Genomic DNA, 23,468 nt, shown 5'->3' with positions numbered 1-23,468 from the left:
TTGTGTAGAGCAGTGATTCTCAACCTTCCTAATGCCACAACCCTTTAATACAGTTCCTCATGTTGTGGTGACCCCCAACCATAAAATTATTTTCGTTGCTGCTTCATAACTAATTTTGCTCCTGTTCTGAATCATAATGTAAATATCTGATATGCAGGATGAATTTAGGCGACCCCTGTGAAAGGGTCGTTCGCCCCCCAAAGGGTCACGACTCACAGGTTGAGAACCGCTGCCCTAAAGTGTAACATGTACCACTAAGAAGAAAAAGCTGCTGCCCAGCTGGCATGCGTGGCTCAGCAGTTGAGCATTGACCTATAAACCAGGAGGTCACAGCTCAATTCCCAGTCAAGGGCACATGACCGGGTTGTGGGCTTGATCCCCAGTAGGCGCATGCAGGAGGCAGCCGATTGATGTTTCTCTCTCATCGTTGATGTTTCTATCTCTCTCTTCCTCTCCCTTCTTCTCTGAAATGAATAAAAATATTTTTTAAAAATATGAATAATTTTGTTCCTGAGATTATATTATAGTAGGTCAGTTGGAGTCGTGAAAACAGTTAATTTCTGTGGGCCAGTTACTGGATCTTAACATTTTGATGGAATTGCCTCTCCACCACAAGCCCTTATTTTCTTTTCTGATCTTAAACCTACTTTCAGATCCTTCATTCCACACTAACATGTATATGCTTCAAAACAGCCCAGAGGGCCATCCTTCCCTGCGGTCTCTACTTATTCTAAAGGGATTGTTCTCTAGGGGGTGTTCTTTCTGGTTTCAATTAGATGTGCAGAGCTTTTAGAGGCATGGAGTTCTCATGGAGTCACACTACTATATGGGTAACATCTACCACCTAAGAAACAAAGACTGTAAAATATTTTATATTACCTTGTAAGCCTCTAAAAGAGCAGTAAATTGAAAAAATAAAACATTATTAGACAAGATGTACCTGAAACTTGTCTAAGAGAGAGAAAGAGAGAGAGAGAGAGAGAGAGAGAGAGAGAGAGAGAGAGAGAGAGAGAGAGAAGGAAGGAAGAGGATATGGCCTCAGTTTAAAACTACAAAGGAAAAAAAATCAAACCTTTGAGAACAAATATCAAGGGGACACCTGGGCTGAACTCCATGTCATATGAGTTCAGATCCATCAAAAATATTGTGTGTCACTCTCTGAGAAGACACACATCATTGTCTTAAAGAAAATACAGCTCTAGGCAGCAAATGGCAAAATCTGGTGAATAAAGTCACACACAAAGGTTAAATAGCAGGGATTTATTTTTGTTGGGAGAGACAGGGCTATAAACTGACATGAATGATTTTGTCACAGTAATTAAGGCAGCCAAGAGACAGCAAGGTGGCTTTATGAGGTAAAATGACAGTGTACCAATCATTGTCTGAGTTCCCACCACTTTCTCCAATGTTCCCTCTCCTCATCATCATGGCCCTGCCTTTCCTAATAAGCCCTGCCTCAAACCTGAAGCAAGAGAACAGTATTTCAGTTCAGATGCTCAAGGTAATGGGATTCTCCCAGAGCCTGGGAATACTATAGCCAGGGTAGCTCTGCTGGGCCAGCAAGAATACACGTGGGGGAGGAGGAAGAAAGAGGTCAGAGATAAGGCACAAATGTGGAAGGAGGCCCGTCCTCCTCTTGAACCCATCCCAGCAAAAGACGAGTAATCCAGAGGAAAGAAGTACTGCAACTGGTTGAAAATAACATCAACAGTATATAAAATCAGTGACATAAATGGTCACAGAACATTTTTCTGCATCTTTGAGACAGAAAACTCAAACAGAGGACAGAACATAAATAGTTGCTGAGCATCCACTATGCATCAGGCACAGTGCTAAGCAGTAAACAAACGATGGTGGATAGGAATGACAGCCTATCTCATGGGGACACCTTCTATTGACACACCCAAGTGATCAGTGCTTTAATCCCCCCCTCCCAGCCCACCCTAACACACACATAAGCAGGGATGATTTTATGACAGGCCTGTGAGACAAGTTTTACTTTCAATATACCTGTAAAAGTGCCTCATCATTCCTTAGTACTGTGTCTGAGTCCTCTAGCAACTGGCAATGGAACATTCTGGAAGACTTTGAGAAGTGACATGCTCAACAGGGTGGAGGATGGAGTGAGCACATAACTCAGTGTTTAAATCTAGGGGGTTAGGAGCAATGAGAACAGGAGAATGATTTTAGAAAGGCGATTAGTCCGGCAGTGAAGAGCAGAAGGGATATCTGAATCCACACCCAAAGAAGAGAAGGAATAGAAACAATTTAAGGGGAACAAAAGAAATAAACAGGAAAAAAAAGAAACACACACACACACACACACACACAGGCTTAATGGTACGTAGTTAAATGCAAAGCTTGTTGAACTATAACACATTTTTTCAAATCCCAAAATAAGTTAGGTCCAGCACCGTGCAGCAGAGATGGTTCCCAACACTGAATGTAAATAACCTTTCAGGGACTTGTTTTTTACTGTAGTTGCTAAGAGAAAAAGAGACACTCAACAGAAATAGAGCGGGGTCATAGGGAAAGCAGAGCAAGGCTGAATTCCAAGAAAAATGACAAATGGAAAGAAGCAACAGGAAAGTGACAGAACCTGTACTGAGAGAGGAGGAAAGGAAGAGAAAAAAAATAATTGACCAGAAAAAACCTGATATGACAACAGAGATCTGGGGGCATAAGAATGGAACAGGGCTCTATAAGTCATGGCATCAGTGATTTCGTTCAGTTGACATTGGTTTGTTGACCACTTGCTATGTACAAGGCTCTGTGTTCAATGCTGGGAAGAAATAAAAATGAAGATGAGGATGCATGCCTTCACTCAATGTTTTTCTATCCAATAAATAAACATAAAATAATGTTTATACCCCATCACCCTATGATAACTGCAAACTTCATGATTTCATAATCAGAACATTTAAGAAATGTCCTAACCAGACAAAACAGACTTCAAAACAAAGGCTATAATAAGAGACAAAGAAGGACCCAGCAATTCCACTTCTGGGTATTTATCTAAAGGAACCTAAAACACTAAATCGAAAAAATATATGCACCATATGTTGATTGCAGCATCCCATATAATACAAGCCTAATATGCTAAGTGTCTGACCATTTGTTCAACTGTTTGACCAGTTGCTATGACGTGCACTGGTCACCAGGGGGCTAGGGTCAGGCCGATCAGGGCTAGGTGAGATGGGCAGGACACACCCTTGGAGCCCTCCCGTGGTCCCTCCCTGTCCCTGATTGTGCACCGATGGGGTCCCTCACTTTGGCCTGCACCCTCTCGCAATCCGGGACCCCTCAGGGGAGGTCCACAGGCCAGGCTGAGGGACCCCACTGGTGCATGAATCTGTGTACTGGGCCTCTAGTTATTTATAATAGCCAAGATATGGAAGCAACCTAAGTGTCCATCAATAGATAAATGAGCCCTAGCTGGTTTGTTCAGTAAAGCATCAGCCCAAGCTGTCAAAGGCATTCCCTGTCAAAGGCATGCACCTGGGTTGTAGGTTCCATCCCAGCCCTGGCTGGGGTGCATATGGGAGGCAACCATTCAATGTGTCTCTCTCACATCAATGTTTCTCTCTCTCTTAATGTTATATTAGCTTCGAGTGTACAATTCAGTGTACACTGCCTTTCTCACCCCTTCCTCTCTCCCTTCCACTCTCTCTAAAAATCAAGGGAAAAAATATCCTCCAATGAGGATTAACAAAAAAATGTTTTAAATAGATAAATGAATAAAGAAGTAGTAGTGTATATATTATACAATGGAATATGACTCAACCATAAAAAGGAATGAAATCTTGCCATCTGCAACAACATGGATGGATCTAGAGGGTATTGTGCTCAGTAAAATAAGTCAGATAGAGAGAGACAAATACCATATGATTTCACTTATATGTGGAATCTAAATAAATAAATAAATAAATAAGCAGAACAGAAACAGACTCATAGATACAGAGAACATTTTGATGGTTGCCAGATGGGAGAAGGGTTGGGGAGATGGGTGGAAAAGGTGAAGGGATGAAGTACAAATTGATAGTTTTTTTAGAATAGTCAAGAGGATATAGGGAGTACAGTCAATACTATTGTAAAAAACTATGCATGGTATCAGATAGGCACTAGATTTATCAGGGTAATCACTTTGTAAGTAATATAAATGCCCAATCGTTGGGTTATATACTCAAAGCTAATATAATATAGTACATCACTGTAATTGGAAGATAATTTTTTTAAAAAAGAAATGTCCTAAACAACTCATTAATCGATGAACTCAAGTAGATTTCATATTAAACTGGTTATGAATTAATAGTATTTTCCTTCATTAAATATGAGAGAACATTGTCTATGCAAGATCATTAAGAGCTCTAAGAACATCATGCTAAACTTACCTCAGAAATTAAATTAAATGAGAATTCTCAGTATCTCAGCATCAATATTCTTCCCCATTTTTATCATAATTCTGCCTTGGGTAGGAAAGTCTAAAACTACTGGCAAAATGTGAGCTCTTGAGGCCTGTCTGGGAAAGCATCATTGATTTCCCATCTTCAAAGAGTTATCTAATGTTCTTTACTTGGGCCAAAAAATACAACAAAAGGGCAACCATTGCTAAGTCTTAAAAATACCCTGGTACAAAATTAATTTTTAAAAAGGAGAAGAAAAATATTTGTTTACCCTTGCTGATAAACATGATTCTGAAAATTTTCTTCAATATAAACAACAAATAGATTGTTGAGCAGGGGTGGGGAGTGGGGCAGATAAAGGATTAAGTTCTTTATTCTTTCTCTTTCCAGTTAGAATTGCTGATATTTCTGGATTATTATACAGCATTTTTAAAATTTTATTTTCAAGATGAAATTACATATAACGGTCTGTGCTGGGGAAAAACAGATTTATATCTTAAAAGTAACTCAAATGATGAAATCAGAAGTAAGAAACATCTAGAACAGTGGTTCTCAACCTTCTGGCCCTTTAAATACAGTTCCCCATGTTGTGACCCAACCACAAAATTATTTTTGTTGCTACTTCATAACTGTAATGTTGCTACTGTTATGAATTGCAATGTAAATATCTGATATGCAGGATGGTCTTAGGCGACCCCTGCGAAAGGGTCATTCGACCGCCAAAGGGGTTGCGACCCATAGGTTGAGAACCACTGATCTAGAAGTATAAAATCAGTTTTTTTATAAAAGCATTTTTATTTAAATTTTTTTCCTTTTTTTCTAATTTTAATTTTCAATTGCAGTTTACATTCAGTTTTATTTTGTATTAGTTTCAGGTGTGCAGCATAGTGGTTAGACATTCATTTACTTTACAGTGTTCCTCCCAATACTTCAAGTACTCACCTGGCACCATACATAGTTATTATAATATTATTGACTATATTGCCTATGCTATAATTTAGAAGCCTGTGACTATTCTGTAATTACTAATTTATACCTCTTAATCCCTTCACTTTTTTCACCCAGTCCCCAACCTCCCTCCCATCTGGCAACCAGAAGTATGTATATATTTTAAAATACAGCACATTAAACTCTATTTAATTATTTGTAAAATAATTATAATTATCAAAGGGGTCTATAAATTCAATATTTTAAAAGACTAAAATTATTCATGCATTTATCTATTTGGAACCCTACCTTGTTCCAAAAGGAATTTCAGGTTGTTTATATGGACAATTACAAGATAAAATAAAAATTTTAAGTAAATGAGGAAACTGGAGGTGAGGGAAAATTCATTAATTCAATAAATACTTATTGAACACTGACTCAGCATTCTAGGCAATGGAGATGTGTCGTGAATAAAGAGACAAGATCACTATTCGCATAGTTTACACATTCTAGTGATGGCATACTGGAAGAAAGACAATAAACAAACCAATCATTAAAAAGAATGTCAAATGCTAACAAATGTTAGAAGACCATAGAGTAAAGTGATGTAATAAGGAGAGGGTGAGGTGGGACTACTTTAGGAAAATGGACAGAGGAAACCTCTTGGAGATTACTTTTCTTTTATCCTCAATGTTAATTTAATCAAAGTGTAAGGTGCATATGATAATGTGCACAGATCCGAGACTTCCATGGCTGATAAATCTCATGAACCAAGAGATATTTCAGAGGACTTCTGAGCTGAAATGGAGGATGAGAAGGAGCACGCCGATGAGAGAGTCAGGAAGCTGCTCTGAAAGCTCACGCTGTGCCTTTCACTTTGCAGGAGGCCACAATCTGCCTTTAAATGTTTGGCGTCCAACTCAAAGAAGGAAACACAGTTACAGGACCCATCTCTCCTCTTGGTCCTGACGAGACATCATGTGATGTTTTCCAAGACTTCGATTAATACTGTAACTGGTTTCTCAGGAATATTTTGTACAATGTCCAAAATATCCTTTAGAAAAAAAAGCCTGGTAGATGACTGAAGAGGTCAAGGAAGTGATTGAGAAGACTGATACCAAACTCTCTTGTAACTAACTCAAATCCAAAGAGACTTAAGAAGAAAAAACAATCTCTTGAATCTGAAGAACACCCAGAGTTCCTCAACCCTGGGTACAAATTGGAATCCACTGGGGAGATTTTTTAAAATACCCCCACCCAGGCCGAAACCGGTTTGGCTCAGTGGATAGAGCATCGGCTTGCGGACTGAAAGGTCCCAGGTTCGATTCCAGTCAAGGGCATGTACCTGGGTTGCGGGCACATCCCCAGTGGGAGATGTGCAGGAGGCAGCTGATCGATGTTCCTCTCTCATCGATGTTTCTAACTCTCTATCTCTCTCCCTTCCTCTCTGTAAAAAATCAATAAAATATATTTTTTAAAAAATACCCCCACCCAGGATCTCTGGAGGTGAGGTCAGGACACTATGGAGAAATAGAAGATAATTCTCCATAATTAGTTTCTTTTAAGTGAATTTCTGGCACATTAAACTCCAACAAACATTCAGAGTGCAGATACTCTTTGCTGCCATTTAGATATTTCCATGTGCTTAAAGAGAACATATGAGATAGCAGCAGACATTAGATCCATTTCTAGACATGGACATAACAAGTGTTAAACATGGCATCAATGTGCCCCTGGGACCCTGGAGCTACTTGTTTTGTGAAGACAAAAAAGATACTTTGACAAGTGCTGGCAAGGATGCGGAGAAAAAGGAACTCTCCTGCACTGCTGGTGGGAATGCAGACTGTGGAGAACAGCATGGACCTTCCTCAAAAAGTTAAAAATGGAACTCCCATTTGACCCAGTAATCCCACTGGGTCAAATGGGAGTTCTAGGAATATGTCCCAAGAAACCAGAAACACTAATCAGAAAGGATATATGCACCCTTATGTTCATAGCAGCACAATTCACCATAGCTAAGATTTGGAAGGAGCATAAGTGCCCATCAGCAGACGAGTGGATTAAAAAACTGTGGTACATCTACACAATGGAATACTATGCTGCTGTAAAAAAGAAGGAATTCTTGCCATTTGCAGCAGCATGGATGTAACTGGAGAGCATTATGCTAAGTGAAATAAGCCAGTCAGAGAAAGAAAAATACCACGTGATGTCACTCATTTATGGATAATAAAGACCATTATAAACTGATGAACAAAAATAGATACAGAGGCAGAGCAGCATCAAACAGACTGTCAAACTATAGCGGGAAGGCTGGGGAAAGTTGGGGTGGTGGTAAGAAATCAACCGAAGGACTTGGATGCATGCATACAAGCATAAGCAATGGATGCAAGATAGTGGGGGGTAGGTAAGGCCGGGGGAAGGTCAAGGGGAAGAAAAAAAAAGGAGAGATATGTACTACTCTTTGTAATACTTTAAGCAATAAAATAAAATTTTAAAAAAGATACTCTGTACCTTTTCCTTTGAAGAAGATTATATAAATATGGATCCTTCTTTAGCATTTGATGTTTCTGTTTTATAAAAATTATTTTACTAAAAACATATGTAATTTTGGTGCTGACTGGTGAATACTAAAACCTTTGATTTACCACAGTTCTAATAATCAGTGTACACATCCTTTTCCAAACAAAGTCAACACACCTCCTCCAGGAGAAGTTTCTCCCCTTTTAAATGTTAAGTCTCATCCTATATTCCATTCTCATTCTCTAGGTAGTGCAATGAAGCATCCCTGCTGTGTTCTGCAAGCTTCTTCTCTGAGACTTCGTAAGTTTAACAAGCATTTTCAAGCACTGGATGAAATAAATAGTTCCAATGGGACAGATGTAAGAAATCTTTGACCCCAGGGTCACCGAATGGCATCTAAGAAAAGGTTGGTGGTCTCCTACCATAGGCCAGTTTAGCACCGTGGTTAAGCACGCAGGCAGTGCAATGGAGCTGAGGTGCCTGGGTTCAAGTGGCCTCAGCCACCTTCCAGCTCTGTGATTTTGCAACTGACAGGCATTACCTGTCACAGGATTCCTGTAAGGATGCAATGAGTTTATGTACATCAAGTACTCAGAAAATCATTTGGCACACAAAAAGTCACCACATTAAGTTACTGCAGATTAAATATTTTAGTACATACTAGAACATATGATAACACTACTGTAGTTATTTCTTTTCCTGAATTCTCTTTCCTTCCTCCTACTCTCTATTCTCCCCTCAAGTTTTCTTCCTCTTCTTCAGCTCTTCCTCCTCCTTGTATTACCATTCTTTTTCTCTGTGGGGCTTTTCCGTGGACTTAATGATAAACGTGGCCCTATCTGAGCCCCATGGAAGACCTCCTAGGTTCACTCTCAGTGTTGTACCATTAAAGCCAGCCCTAGGCCATGGACTTTTAGGAGGGGATTTAATGGTTAAAAATGATAAAAAACACTTGGCATTCTTTGAAATATAAGAAAGCAAATAAAACTTAAAAAAAATTATATCAACCCCTAAGCTCTTAGAATAATTCAGAATTTTCCATGTGTAGCTATAAAGAACCTATGAAAGACAGGTTCTTTTTGTGCACAGTAAAATTAGGCAGAATTTCAAAGATGCCCCCAAAGAAATATATACAAATTGGGAACCTCGTAAAGTAAAAACAAGATTTCAGGGAAACTCCTACAATTCTGGATTTCATTTTCTCTTAACTATTTAATTGGTAGGGGAGTAGAAATGAACTAAGAAAGGTCTCCTTTCTATTTATAGCAGCAAAACAAAGTTACGATTGGTGGGGAAATTTTATCAATATATGAGCTACTTAGGTTTAACAATGCACATTAAGAAAAAACAAGGTTTGTGCTCTCCTTGCAAAATACTTCTAAAACTGTAATTCTAGGAGCCCTTTTCCGCCAGGGAAGCAGTACTGCAGACACTTTACCATCAAGCTGACTCAGAGCTCCCAAGTGAAATAGCACAATTTTAAGTACAGCTCATCCATGCTTAGGCATATGTATAAATAAAATCATAAAGAGGGAGCACTCCTACTGCTTGCCATCTTGCTGCCACCTTGCACTTTCCCCATTCGTTACTGATTATCAAAACTCTGACAAACTGTAGGTCTATGCTCTTGGCAACCGACCGACTACTTGAGAAGCTGCAACACTTTCCAGGGAACGAGACAGAGAAATAAGTAGCCCATCTATTTGCTAACAACAAAGTCTTCTGACAAAAAGAAATTCTGCTATTTGTAGAGACATGCAATGACTGGGTGAAAAACGAATTATTGAAAATTTATAGGGTGACCACACAACAAAATAAATCACCAAGTAACCTTTCTTTGATGCCACAGAAATCTGTCACACATGGCTAGCAAACAAGGAGTAACCAGTAAGGTGCTTGGTCTTAAAAATAGCAATTTCATGATTATCAGTATCAAATCATCAGTAAGACTTAGTAGGTGATATCGTGCTCACAGGAGTGTCCCGTTAAAAGTATGTTCTGTTCTTTTATCTGCAAACATACAATTCCTTCAGCACAAATAATTTCAAGTGAGAAGACAAGACACTGAGCATTTTGAGTATTATAGTTGAGTGTTATTTTACAAGACTGAAATTACTTCAGAGGAGGTAGACAACCTGGAGGAAAGCAAGGTTACCCACAGCAAATATGTCATTGACTATCATTTCCAGGACTTTATGGCATAATAAAGCTTTCGGTATTATCCCATTTGGGATAAAAATAAAGCATGCATTCAAGTAACTGCCCATGTAATAAAGAAATATTTTGCAATATGGACTCATACCGACAGAATTATTATTTCACACAAAATTGCCAGTATTTCCACAGAACTAAAATATAAATTTCTCCCCAAAATATGTGTTCTGCTCCATTTAGTGATAAAAACTGAAAAAAGGACACATTAAGAGTAAAATTGAGGTGTGTTATACTATCACAGTTCTGTGAGCTTTCTGAAATTTAATACATGGCTTGTTTCCTTACTCTGGGTCAACAGCTTGATCTTACCTGGTGAGAGATAACTCCTGACTTATTGGAGATGACCTTTAAGGTCTCTTCCATCTCTAGCACTGTTAGATTCCACTTGGTTATGTAAATTTGAGTAATCTGTAAATTACTCCTGGGAATGTGTTAAACTTAGGTGATTAGGGCATCATTTTTACATTAAAGTGATGTCACAAAACTAAATAGTACTCAAGAAGCCTGGGGGAGTTTGTTATTTAACGAAAACACACAGTATTTACAACATGCCCAACATTGTTCTAAGTGCTTTGTAAATATTAATTCATTTCTACAGTATTTTCAGTCTACTTGGAAACTAAGTTTCTGTGAAGCTTAATGAGTATGTGAATTGGCATCTACCTATTAATTAAAGTAAATAAACCCATTCACTGACTCTTTGAAATTAAAACTATTCATTTCTAACAATTAAGATTATCCCATGATAACACAAATCTGGTCAATTAACTCTCCCTATGAAAATCTTAGATTGCCTTTAGGACCAAGTCCAAACTCTTCAGTAAACCATGAAGGTGCCCACACAGCATCTCTCTGCTTTCCTGTTTTGTCTCATCTGTCCCTTAAATCTGAACTATTTGCGGTTAACAAAAATATGTCCTGCCCTGACTGGTTGGGCTCAGTGGATAGAGCGTCGGCCTGTGGACTGAAGGGTCCCAGGTTCGATTCCAGTCAAGGGCATGTAACTTGGTTGCGAGCACATCCCCAGTAGGGGGTGTTCAGGAGGCAGCTGATCAATGTTTCTCTCTCGTCAATGTTTCTAACTCTCTATCCCTCTCTCTTCCTCTCTGTAAAAAATCAATAAAATATATATTTTTTTTAAAAAGTGTGTCCTGACTCCATGTGCCTATGTACTTGCTGCCCCTTGGGTTTCATGTTCCTGACCCTTCCCTTTAATCTGGCCAATTTCTACTCTCAAAACAGAGCTCACACCGCATCTCCCCCGAAAATCCATCCTGACTGTTCCCTGGGTTAAATAATAGGTCTTCTCTGCTTCCAGTTTTGTGGGACCACCTTGAGAAAATCACACACAGAAGGGCAGAATGTAACTGCTATTCACGCATCCATTTTCCCATTTGTCTCTAAATCCCTTAAAGGTGAAAAATGTGCCTTTTCTCTTTAATATGTTTTAATTGATTTTTTTAGAGAGAGGAAGAAACATGGATGAGAGAAACATTGATATGCTGCCTTCTGCACGCCTCCTACTGGGGATGAAGCCCACAGCCCAGGCTGTGCCCTAACCAGGAATCGAACCAGTGACTTCTTGGTTCACGGGTCAATGCTCAACCACTGAACCACACTGGCTGGGCTCTTTTCTCTTTAAATTCCCAGGGCCTTGCACAGAAGTTGGTACACAGAAGAGGCTCAAGTAAATAAATGCCTTTAAATCAACAAATCAACAAATGAGTTTTGTGAGCTAACAGAAAATCATCCTAATTTTATTTCTAAAGTAGAAAGGAAGTTGCTAAAAAATATCTAAGCATAGCTAAGATGTCATGAATTATATCTATTTAATTACCAAAGAAATACCAAGGGCCACATACAATCACCTTATGTTTTCAGGTCAAATTACAGTTCTTAGAAACTAGAAATGCCACAATGCAAGAAAACTCCTTAGTTCCCTAACTGCCGGAAAAGTTGGCATATGGCAAGTAGGTCTTCACAACTCTGCCCAATTCAGTCCTCGTATCAGTGATTTCTAACTAGAGTTTAAGGAGCACGGAAAGCTGCATGGGCTGCCCAGGTGATCCAGACATCCAGCCAGATGTGCTGTGTATACTTTACTACGTGCCAGGCACTGAGATGACTTCCTATGATAATTACTTTGATGACAAGACAGTATCTTCACTTTCATTGCTGACTTGAATTAGTAATCTATTCGTGCGTTTAACCTAAATCCTAGCAATTCATCCACCCCTCACAGAAGGCAGAGTCATTCTATTCAGTTGTGAGGTTTATTGCTGTAGAAAGCAGAAACTGCAGGGGCCCAAGGTATCTTCTGCCCCCAGTGGAGAGGCCTAGGAACAAAAAAACCCTGCAGAAGTCGAGCTCCATAAACCGGGAGCAAAGGAGGAGGACTGGCCTGTTTTCCCAAGTGCTGGTCTTTCACCAACACAGAGAAGGGCAGAGGTTCTGTGGACAGGACCAGCCTGCGGCAGAGACAGCACTTCCAGGTTCAGTCCTGCACTTCTCTTTATCTGCTTCTCTGCTTCCTTCGGTCTCCCTTGCTCCCTGAGAAAGGCTTTGTGATTTGTATTAAAGCACTGGCTCTATCGGCAAAAATACACATTGTAGGTAACTCTACGGGATGAAAGACCCCAGATCTTCAGGAAAAACAAACCAAAAAAGTAGAGGGGAAACTATGTAGTAAAGAGACTTCAAAACAAAATACACCAATTGCAGTCGAAAGACATTATTTGGGCTCTGGATCAAACAAACAAACATAAATATGTATGTATTATGTGTATATACAGTATATTTACTTAATATATTTATGTACATTTTAACATATTTACATATTTAATGTATGTCTATGTTAGATATTATATGGTTACATTTTTTAAAGAATCCTTACCTTTTAGAAAGGCTTAGTGAACTTTTAATAAATGAAAGATATTTCATATGCTTCAAAATAATACAAGAAGGGGAAGAAAATAGGTAGAATATAGGTAAAAGAAGACTGATAATTGAATTAATTGGTAATTAAGTTGCTAATTGTCAAAGTGGGGTTCATTACAATATTCTATTTTTGTGTGTGTGTAAAATTTATTCCTCCACAACAATAATTCTAACTTATTGAAAAATAAGACAGTGCCCTCTGCTTCTTCAGCTTTACTATGGAAACAAGTTAAAATGAAAAAGAAAAATGGGCATTTAACAAATATTAATTCAAATCATGGAATCTTTCATTAAAGACTTGGCATATTAGATTTTTTACTACAATAATCTAACTTTGATAACTTATTGTAGCCCTTTAAATTAAATCCTCAGTTATATTAAAATTTTAACATTTGGCTACAAATACCAATTTAAATAGTATTTTTCTATTTTTACATATTTTACACATACAAATTGTAAGTTGCTTCAGTTACAAAATTTCACCTACATGAACAAGTTCTGTCTTAATATGCACTTACAGGTAGGTGAACTGGTTGCCAGAATGATGTATATGAATTCAAAAAATGTTTACAGAGCCCCAGATATTTACTGAAATTCACCAGAAAGTGCAAAACAATTTTCAGGCATATCTGTGGATGTGTAATATTAATCCAAATGCAGGTAACTGGTAAATTTCGATTTTTTAAAATCATAATTTACAAGTGCCCAATAAATACCATGGCCCTAATTACACCAAGAAGGCTTCTACCAACGAAGAAAGCAGGGAGGGGGACGCCTTTTCTAGAAAGTGGAGGTGACTGGACACAAATCTGGCGTCCACATATTGAGTGAGAGGAGAACCCTTCAGTTTAGGTTATTTTTATGGTTTGAGTTTAGTTAGGGATGTCTAGGTTTGTTTCTCCAATTTTCTACAGCACCAGTTGTGGTTTAAATCACTTATAAGTCTTCTCTTAGCATTAAAACAACCACCACAATAATAATGATGCAAACCCTGCCCAAATATGCCATCCCTTCTTGCCCATGCATGGCCTTTTGCCTTTCCGAGAGAGGAGAGAAGGTCTCCGCCCTTTCGCTCAGTAGCCGCACTGCTGGAGGCAAACTGCACAAACTCCTCTTACGCACAGGCCCTGGCCTGGGGTTGTTCGGGGGGTTTTGTCCCCCCTTTCCGATTTTTATTTTTTATTTTTTTTAAGCAGGGAGCATCCTGCTGGACTAGTAGGATTTCTACTTAGGCGCTCATTTCACCTAAGACACTGCATCTCCAGGGCAACCGAGAGCAAACGCGGAGTGGCGGGTGGGCTGGGCAGCGCAGAGGACCACCCTCCCGGGACCGCGCCTCTCACCTGAGCGCCGCGGGGGTCGCCCCGCACCCGCGTGGTCAGCGTGTCGTGCCCTGTTTCGTCTTCGTCGCCAGCGCGATAGAGGAGCCGGAGCGGCACGATGCTCTGGCGCTCCAGGAAGCCGTTTTCGTTCCTCCTCTCCAGCTCAGTCAACGAGGCGTCTCCTCCAGGCAGGAGGGGGAGAAGGAGGGGATAGGAAGAAAATGCGAAAATAATGACCCTGACTCACAGTCGTCGGTCCTGCGGCCCGACCCCTCCCCTCTGAACATCCCACCTCCCCGTCCCTCCCGGACCCCAGCTGGGAAGGACGCAGGCACCAATCGGAGAGCCTGGGACCCGCTCCTCTGAGCGCATCCAGGATAGGGGCCCAGAAGCAGAGCACCCCTTCCCCATCCGCCGCCTGCCTCTTCTTCAAAAGAAAAACAGACATTTGACCAAAGGCTTCTAATGCATCCGCGCGCCCCCACACGTATTTTTGCTCCACTTTTCCAAATAAAAAAAAAAAATCTCCCCGCGCACTCGGGAAATGGGGATGCCCCTTTGCCATGCGCCGGAGGGCTGCAGAGATGCCCGGCAAATGGTGCGTCCCTAAGCCACAGAGGGTGGCGAACTTACCTGCCCGGCCGCTGCGCACCCAGGGGCAGGTCCCCAGAGCGCAGAGCAGCAAGATGGGCACGGACGCCGCCGCCGCCTGCATGGTGCTGCCTGCTCCGGCAGGCGATGAGCGCTCTGCAGGGAGCGAGCGCCTGGTGCACTCGCCCCGCCGCGCGCGGGCAGGGACGCGCGCATGTCACTGGGAAATGTAGTTCCCTCCCGCGTCCCGCTCATCGCCACCACGGAGCGGATGGCTGCGACCTCGTGACCGTGAGGTCTTCTACAGCATGAACACAGGAGGCAGGAAAAGGGCAACAGAAAGGGCAACACCCTCTGTTGGCAGGCCTCTTGGCACCGAGGGTATCCAACCGCGCTGCTGCGGGAGCAGTATTCATCCACATCGTCCACAAAGAACCATCTTAATGTTTCCCACAATTTTAATAGTTATCAGGGAATTATACCTTCAATAATTCATGGTAAGTTAGTTACCCAATAAGTATTGATTAAGGACCTACTACAGTTGACTAAGCTCAGGGAACACAACCGTGAACAACACTGGTATAGGAGGCACCTGCTCTCAGACACAGTCGAGTAAACACTTTACACGTAACAGGTGAAAGGTATCGAGATGATGCTGGAGGGGAGTCAGTGACTTAGCCAGGGGGAGGCAGGGAGAACCTCCTGAAGGTCTACACAGGCGCTTGAAGGATATGCTGGATTTAGCCAAACCCTGGAGGATGTTTTTGTCCTTTCTCTATTATCTGTCTGCCTCAAACCTGTCTCTGAAAGCCAGACTTGGAATACTCCACTTTTTCGTCTGCTTATTCCATTTTTTAAAAAATTTCAAATGTTAACTCTTGAAGATAAGACAGTAATAACATAATTGTTCACACAATTACCACTACTGCCTCGGGTGACATGGTTTCAGGTTCCTTCGCCATCATGATGATTTGAAAACACACTCCAGTGTGTCAATGTCCCAGCTAAAGTGTGGTATCCAGAATTAAGTACAACTTAGGCATGGTTTCACAAGCAAACAGTAGAGAGGGACTCCTTTCCTTTGACCTAAATTCTTGCCTATGAGAACATTCTATAATATTTTGGTAGCCACATCTCACTTATTGTCATTTCAAAGACATTTCCCCAAATCTCCAAATAATGAGACACTTAAGAATCCTATATATGACATGTAATTGTAGCCTGAATAAAGGGCTACAAGTTTTCAACAGTACACTTTATACCTTGGATGCAGACGATTCCATCATAGTCATTGTAAAACGGAATTAGAACTAAGGCCTGGAATAGCCCTTTACCTTCATCCCCTACATCATGGACCCAAGCTGTGAGCTTGTCATATGTGGTCTTTATTATAGTGAGGCACATTATATTGAGGTCCATTAGTCTCCTTTGACTCTCTTTGAAGTAGTGCTCTTCTGGCCGTTGTCTTGCCAGGTACACGTAGTATTAATTGGCAAGGTTGAAGAGGCAGCCGAAGAAATCCTGATTCTCAGTGAGTTGTGGAATTGGTTAAGAGAACATAGTTCCTTTAGGAGCAAAATAGATAAGACAACCAACAAGGGAATCACTGAATATGTGCCATTAAAATAGATCATCCTCTGGAGGCTGAGAGCGGTTGCTCCAATAAGAAGTCAGGATCTCTTGTTTGGTTTTCAGACATTAGTCAGGTTTGCAACCCAGAAATCACCGACTAAAGGAAAGGGCATGTCCCAGGAGGACCCTGCAATACATGTCAAGTACACGTGGTAATGATTCCCCCAATCCTTCCGCAAAGGGACTTACCTCCATTTATTTCAGTAATTGTGCGCCAGGGAAAGGGAAATACCCAAATATTTGTTGGATGCAGTGTCTGAATTGACACTGGTACCTGGGACCAAAGCACCTATTATAGTGGGGGCATCTGGGAGCTAGGTGATAAATGAAGTCCTGACCAAGGTTTCACTCACAACCTCTGAATGTATTATTAGAAAAGAAATGCTTAGTACTTCATAAAATCCCCCACATTATTTCCCTGGCCTACAGGGTAAGAATTATAGTGGGGTGGGAGTGGGGGGGAGGAAGGAAGGAAAGAAAAAGACACCAAGTAGGAACCTCTAAAACTGCTCCTCCCTTAGCCAAACAATAAATAAATCAAAACCAATACCTTACTTAACCTGGGGTCATGGTGGTGGTAGTGGTAGTGTTTTGTGGTGGTGATGGAGGAATTACTATCCCTGTTAAATATCCAGAAGATGGTTAATTCCCATCATAATTGCATATGGGTCATAAAGAATGACAGTAGACAACCACAAACTGCACTAAGTAGCAGCCTCTACTGCAGTTGCAATGCCAGATGTGGTCTTTTCTATTAAAAATGAACATGGCAGGGGCACATATATCCTCGGGTGAGGATTTTTTAAAAAGTTAGAAATGAACATGGCCTCGGGTACATGTATACAGCCATTTATTTGGCAGACACATAATTTTTCATCCCTGTCAGAAAAAAAAAGGATGAGAAACCATTTGCGTTTATTGGGAAAAGATCATCGTATACATTCTTTCTTTTTTCCTTTGTTATAATTTGAAGAGGATGCCATGGAGAATATCACTTTCATTCATTATACTGATGATATCATATTCATCAGACCATTTGAGAAGGAAGTTCCTAGCACATTGGAAACTTTGATAAGACATGTTCTCTAAAGTGTGAAAGATACACCCCAAGATTCAGGTCCTGGCCGGTGTGGGTCAGTTGGTTGGGCATCATCCGTGCAATGGAAGGTTGCTGGTTCGATTCCCACTCAGGGCACATGCCAGGATTTTGGGCTCGATCTTCAGTAGGGGGTGTGCAGGAGGCAGCTCACCTTGATGTTTCTCTCTTCCTCTCTCTCTAAAAATCAATTTTAAAAAATCTTTAAAAAAAAGAAAAGATTCAGGGCCCTGCCCCATCAGTATCAGTTTAAGTCAGTGGTCAGGAGCATGCCAGGAAATCCCACCAAAAGACAAATTATTGCATCCCGAGCTTCCCAAATATGAAGAAAGCATAATTCCTGATAGGCCTTTTCAGATTGTAGCAGCAGTGTTTCAACTGGGGATACTGCTTTGCTGAATGCTGCCAGCTGTGAGCAGAAAAAGCTCTGCAGCCTCACCAGGCAGGTTCAAAGGTTCTAGAGGTAGGAAAACTGGAGCTTATGGCAAACCCCCATGGGGAAATCACAGCTGAGGCTTGGGGTTTTAGAGTAAAGCCGACATCTTTAGTGGCGAATTATGTACTTAAAAAAATTTATATATATATATATAGTTTGTATTTTTGATGATGTATGGCAGATGGAGCACCTGACTATGGAGCAAAAACCATCATATGGTAACAACTGCCTATCATGAGCTGGGGTTCTGACAGATCTTCTAATTCATAACATTGGGCAGGTGCAACAAGAAGCCATTGTAAGATAGGATTGGTATATCCAAGACTGGGCAAGAGCAGGACCAGAAGGTTCAAGGGAATTGCATGAGCACACAGCCCAGACCCCCATGTCATCCATCGCTCTTGTGTCACCAGACCTGTTCAGGCGGGAGCTGGCCCTGTCCCAGTACAATCCAGGACCTTTCTCGTATCAGACGACCTCCAGGCTCTTGACTCATACAGGAAAGATTTCAAGAATGATTTGGAGTGAGAACAAAAGCAAGTTTTATTCAAGTAGAGACAAAGCATGGGCTCCTATTCACCAAAGCCTAGCTAGTGTTTCTGCCGTTGCCTCTGTGAAAGGGGCAGAAGTACGCGTCTGAGTGGATGTGGGCCAACTTGCAAGTGAGTTGTGCACATGGTCAGTCAGTTCCTGGGATTTTATGTGTTCCAGGTTTTTGAAACCTGTGGCACCAAATTTTGTCTCCACCTTCAGGTTGGGAGTTCCTAATATGGTCCATTCAGGAAGTATCATGGTGTTCACCACCCGCTTGGCCCCCACTTCTACTTGCGATGTCAATTTTCATTATAATGATGGTACAGTGAGCTTTGGGGTCAGGTCTTTGGTATTTCCTCCATTTGGGGATGATCTGGTTCTAGCCAATCATTGTTGTTGTTGACATCTGCAACTAAGGCAGGGGTTTTCCTGCCATAAGGTGGAGGCTCTGGTGAAAGGACCTAGAACCTGCCTGTAATATCAGGTCCTGCTTCCTCATTTCACTTGGTATTTTTCCCTAGGTCCTCATCATACCTCTAGGTATATGGGCCATCCCTTAAGACCAGATGAAGAGTAAAAGCCCAGACTTGGTTTATGAATTAGTTGCTTCCATGGGTGCAAGCTGAAAATAGATGGCAACTGCCTTATAGCTGTACTCAGGGGTGGGTGGCTTTGGTAACCAGTCACAAGGGTAAATCTTCCCAATGGGCAGAGCTTCAAGTGCTGTACCTAGTCATCCCCTTTGTGAACAAAGAGAAGTGGCCTAGGTGTAGAGTATTTGTGGACTCAGGGGCAGGGAGAAATTTCTTGACTGGCTATTAAGGCATTTGGGAAGAGATTGATTGAAAGGTTGAATACAAGGGGTAGAGGGTTGAATATAAGGGGTAGAGGCATGTGGCATATGGGAATGGTCATGAAATGTATCTTCATATCACACATTATCACCACCCAAAAGTTGGCACAATGGGCACATGAGCAAAAGAATGATGTTGGCAGGGATGAAAGTTACGTATGGGCTCAATAGCCTGGGCTCCTATTGACTAAAGCTGATCTAGTGTTTCTGCCATTGCCAATTGTCCAACCTGTCAGAAACAGAGACCAACACTGAGTTCTTGATATGACACAATTCCATGAGACCACCCACCAGGCAAGTTGATTACACTAGGTATAGTAACAGGCACATTCCAGATGTGTTTCTTTCTTCCTCACATCACTTTTTGAGGGTTTACAGACAGATGGTTTGATTCACTGGCATGGCATCATTCATAATTTCGTGTTTCACTAGGGGATTAAAATCACAATAAAGGTGTGGGAATGGGTTCATGATCAGGTGATCCATAGGTCTACGACATACTGAGTCACCCAGAAGTTGCCTGAATGACAGAGCATTGTAATAGTTAATAGAGGCACAGTTATAGCATCACCTTGAAGGGTTGGAGGTGATTATTTTTGAGGATGGAATATAATCTAGGATGTTCAAAACATTTATATGGTGCTGTGTCTCTGCTAAGAGAATACATAAGTCTGGGAACCAGTGGGTGGAAGCAGGAGTGGCCCTATTTGTCATTAGTCTTGTGACCTTCTAGAAATTTTTGCTTCCCATCTGAGCAACTCCTGATTTACAGCCATGTTATCATGGGACCCTATTTTTTATTTTTAATATATTTTTATTGTTTCAGAGAGGGAGAGATAGAAACATCAATGATGAGAATCATTGATGGACTGCCTCTTGCACGCCCCCTATTGGGGATCAAGCCCCCAACCTGGGCATGTGCCCTTGATCGGAATCGAACCTGGGACTCTTCAGTCTGCAGGCTGACACTCTATCAACTGAGCCAAACCAGCTAGGGCCATTGGACTCTATTTTAATAAACAATAGGTAAAACCAGAATATCTGCTAAATTTACAATGTTAAATATTTAAAAGATTTTTTTAAATTGATTTCAGAGAGGAAGGGAGGGAAACATCAATGATGAGAGAATACGTGGTTGGCTGTCTCCTGCACGCCCCCTACTGGGATCGAGCCGTAACCTGGGCATGCTCCCCAACGGAATCAAACTGTGACCCCTGGTTCATAGGCAGACACTCAACCGCTGAGCCATTGCAACCAGGCAATAATGCTAAATTTTTATATTCTCGAGATTTCACTTGACACTAGTTTTCAGTGTCATAAAGCACTTATTCATATTCTTATGAAACAATTATGAACAGAGTATATAAAAGTGAGTCACAAATTTACCCTACAATTTTTCTATAGTAAGTATTCAATTCTGTATAAAAATGTAAATATCACCTTTATTGTTAACATTTACATTTGGTTCTGTAAACAAAGTTGGCAAAAAAAAAAACAACCTAAGAATTTCTATACATATTTATAAAAATTTCAGTATGATTTTTATCCCTTGTAAATTTATTTTTTTAAATCTGAAAGCCAGTAAATGTAGAATTTGAAGGGAAGGAGGGAAACAGTGATGACAGATTTGAATCATCCTCCCTCCAAACATCAAAACCATCACATATTCCACCATTTTCAGTGTAGCTTGTGAAACCGAAAAATTCTGATGTCTCTTCACTAGTCTGAAATAAGTCTAGTAGAGATTGTGAACTACAAATTCTGTTTTCCTCTTGTGTAATAAGACATTCAGTTCTTTTCTCATCTAAATCCACATTTGGTTCCAGATTTTCTTTTTTATTTCTTCGTAATAATATTTTCACTTTCCGACAGATTTTACCAGAAGGTAAGCTATCCATATTCTTGATGTCACATTCATTGGGTTCCCCAAGACAACTTTGGGATGGAGTGTTTGCCTGAATAGTTCGGTGCTCCTGTGAACTGTTCACTGCCGACAGACCATAGTCATGACATATTAAATGAAGGTCCTTTTCCTTCAGATCCTTTGCTGGAAAAAGCACAACATCTGATTTTTGTTTTGGTTGAGATGCACTATTATCTATATTGAAATTAGAAACTTGTATAGATGTCTGTAGCCTACACAGACAATGATCTGTTCTTATTTTTTCCAAGTTGTTTTCATTTATAATTAATTTATGTTTAGAAATATCAAGAATGCATCCCTGTCCATTTTTACCTGGAAATAGATGTGTAAAATTTTGTTTTATGTCATTTTCAGCTGGATTTAACGTGGAATATTGATTTGTTTTCTCAACAAGTCCTCTCAATTCATTTGAAGGGCTAGGGATGTGCTCTGAAATAAACACAAGCTCCTCTTCAGGTTGCTGGGTTTCTTTATATAGAAAACTCCGCTTGATCACCGGTACACTATTTTCCCTGAAGTCTTTCTGAGAAATAGGTTGCAATTCTAGCTTTTCTTTTGGTTCAAACTTTTTCAGGATATTTGTAGTAATAGGAGAAAGGGATCCAATGCTGTATTTTAATCTTTTTAGAAAAAAAGAAAAAGAATTGCCAAAAAAATATTTCTTAGTAGTTAAACATTAAATTAGTAAAAATCTTTTAAAACTATTTACGAAACTTATTTAATTTAGGCAATATTACAAAAATACAGAAATATTAGCATTCAGACAAATTTAGATGTTTTTAAAGTAATAAACTTCTACAGATACAGCTGAAAGCTCTAGAGTACCCCTCTTCCAATCCACATTCTTCCCTTCCAGCATCTTGAATGTGGTGTTTAAAACTCTTTAAACCATATAAATCAAACAAGATGATAGTAGAGAGATTTGGGTCACTTTCATTATTCTGAAAAATTTCTTAACTTCTATGTTGTGATGTACATTAATTTTGCCTTTTCAATTTAGTTAGCAATGTGGAATGAGCAATTATTAGGAAACCTAAGGCAGAAACACATACAGTAAGTCCTCGGGTTACATCAGAGGTCCCTTCCTACAGCACAACGTAACGCGATTTTCACCGTAAGTCAGAACCCACCTACATAAGCACCTACGTCACTCACATGGAGCACATACACAGCAGTAATGAAGTGAAACAGTAAAAAAAATTTAAAAGAAAGATAACAATTCCTGACCTTTACTTGTAAATAAATAATAAAAAACATAAAGCACATATGAACATATGTCGAAATGACAGAACTTTTTTTTTATAAATAAATGGGATATGGCGACGTAACCACGAAACAACGTACATTGAGTCTGACGTAACCCAAGGGCTGTCTGTATTAAACTGGGTATTCCTTAATCAATTAGGTTGTTATCTGTATAAGCTGAGTCTTATGGTTCACAAAGCCTAAAATATTTACTATTTTTAAAAAACCCTCCTCTAGACTATAATGTTAAAATGAGGACCTTAAAAGTAATCTAAAATAAACACTTTTGGAAGTAAAGAGGAGAGAGGAAAGAAGTAATCAATCCTTAACCATACTGACATTCTCAAAATATATATTCCATCTAAGAATGGGAAACTTTGGATTTATTTTTAGTTTAAGAAAATAGTTTAAAATTTAAAACTTAGGTGGATAAATTACCTTTTCTTTTTAGGCATGTCCCTTTCATGTTCCACAAATTCAAAAACTAACTTAGATACAATGTTATCAACAACTTGATAGTGATTACTCTGTGCAAAATTTCTGTGTTGCTCAGTTAAGAGATGCTAAAACAAAACAAAAGAGCATATAAATTATAAAATTATATTTTTAAATCAACAGATACCTTTTTTTGTTCAGGTTTTCTAACATTTACATGTCCCTAAAATTAGGTTTCTAATAACTACTTCAAAGTAATACCTTTTACTAGAACTTCGAAGGATGACAGAAGTAAACGTTAACTTTTGAGAAACCACCAAATCTACAGTTGACCCTTGAACACAGAGGGTAAGGGGACCCTCACAGTAAAAAATCCATGTATAACTACACCAGTTGTCT

At 40.1% G+C, this 23,468-nt stretch overlaps 2 protein-coding genes across 15 annotated transcripts in view; both read right to left on the bottom strand.

Moving 5' to 3' along the window:
* Window positions 1–15,043, bottom strand: part of ADAM22 (ADAM metallopeptidase domain 22) — a 175,056-nt gene extending 160,013 nt beyond the window's left edge. For all 11 annotated transcript variants that reach the window (XM_015558317.1, XM_015558318.1, XM_015558319.1 and 8 more), the window contains exons 1-2: window positions 14,957–15,043; window positions 14,345–14,505 (exon numbers count right to left, since the gene is read on the bottom strand). In XM_015558317.1, coding sequence (XP_015413803.1) covers window positions 14,345–14,505; window positions 14,957–15,038 — 243 coding nt within the window. In that variant the 5' untranslated portion in view covers window positions 15,039–15,043. The remainder of the gene's footprint in view (window positions 1–14,344; window positions 14,506–14,956) is intronic.
* A 5,840-nt stretch (window positions 15,044–20,883) lies between these two features.
* Window positions 20,884–23,468, bottom strand: part of DBF4 (DBF4 zinc finger) — a 25,547-nt gene continuing 22,962 nt past the window's right edge. For all 4 annotated transcript variants that reach the window (XM_006779167.2, XM_015558282.1, XM_015558283.1 and 1 more), the window contains 2 exons: window positions 23,073–23,197; window positions 20,884–22,009 (listed from right to left, as the gene is read on the bottom strand). In XM_006779167.2, the coding sequence (XP_006779230.1) occupies window positions 21,031–22,009; window positions 23,073–23,197 (1,104 nt within the window). In that variant the 3' untranslated portion in view covers window positions 20,884–21,030. The remainder of the gene's footprint in view (window positions 22,010–23,072; window positions 23,198–23,468) is intronic.

The sequence above is a fragment of the Myotis davidii genome, unplaced genomic scaffold (assembly GCF_000327345.1).
Source record: "Myotis davidii unplaced genomic scaffold, ASM32734v1 scaffold187, whole genome shotgun sequence".
Lineage (NCBI taxonomy): Eukaryota > Metazoa > Chordata > Mammalia > Chiroptera > Vespertilionidae > Myotis > Myotis davidii.
This window is presented reverse-complemented; position numbering and strand designations above follow the sequence as displayed.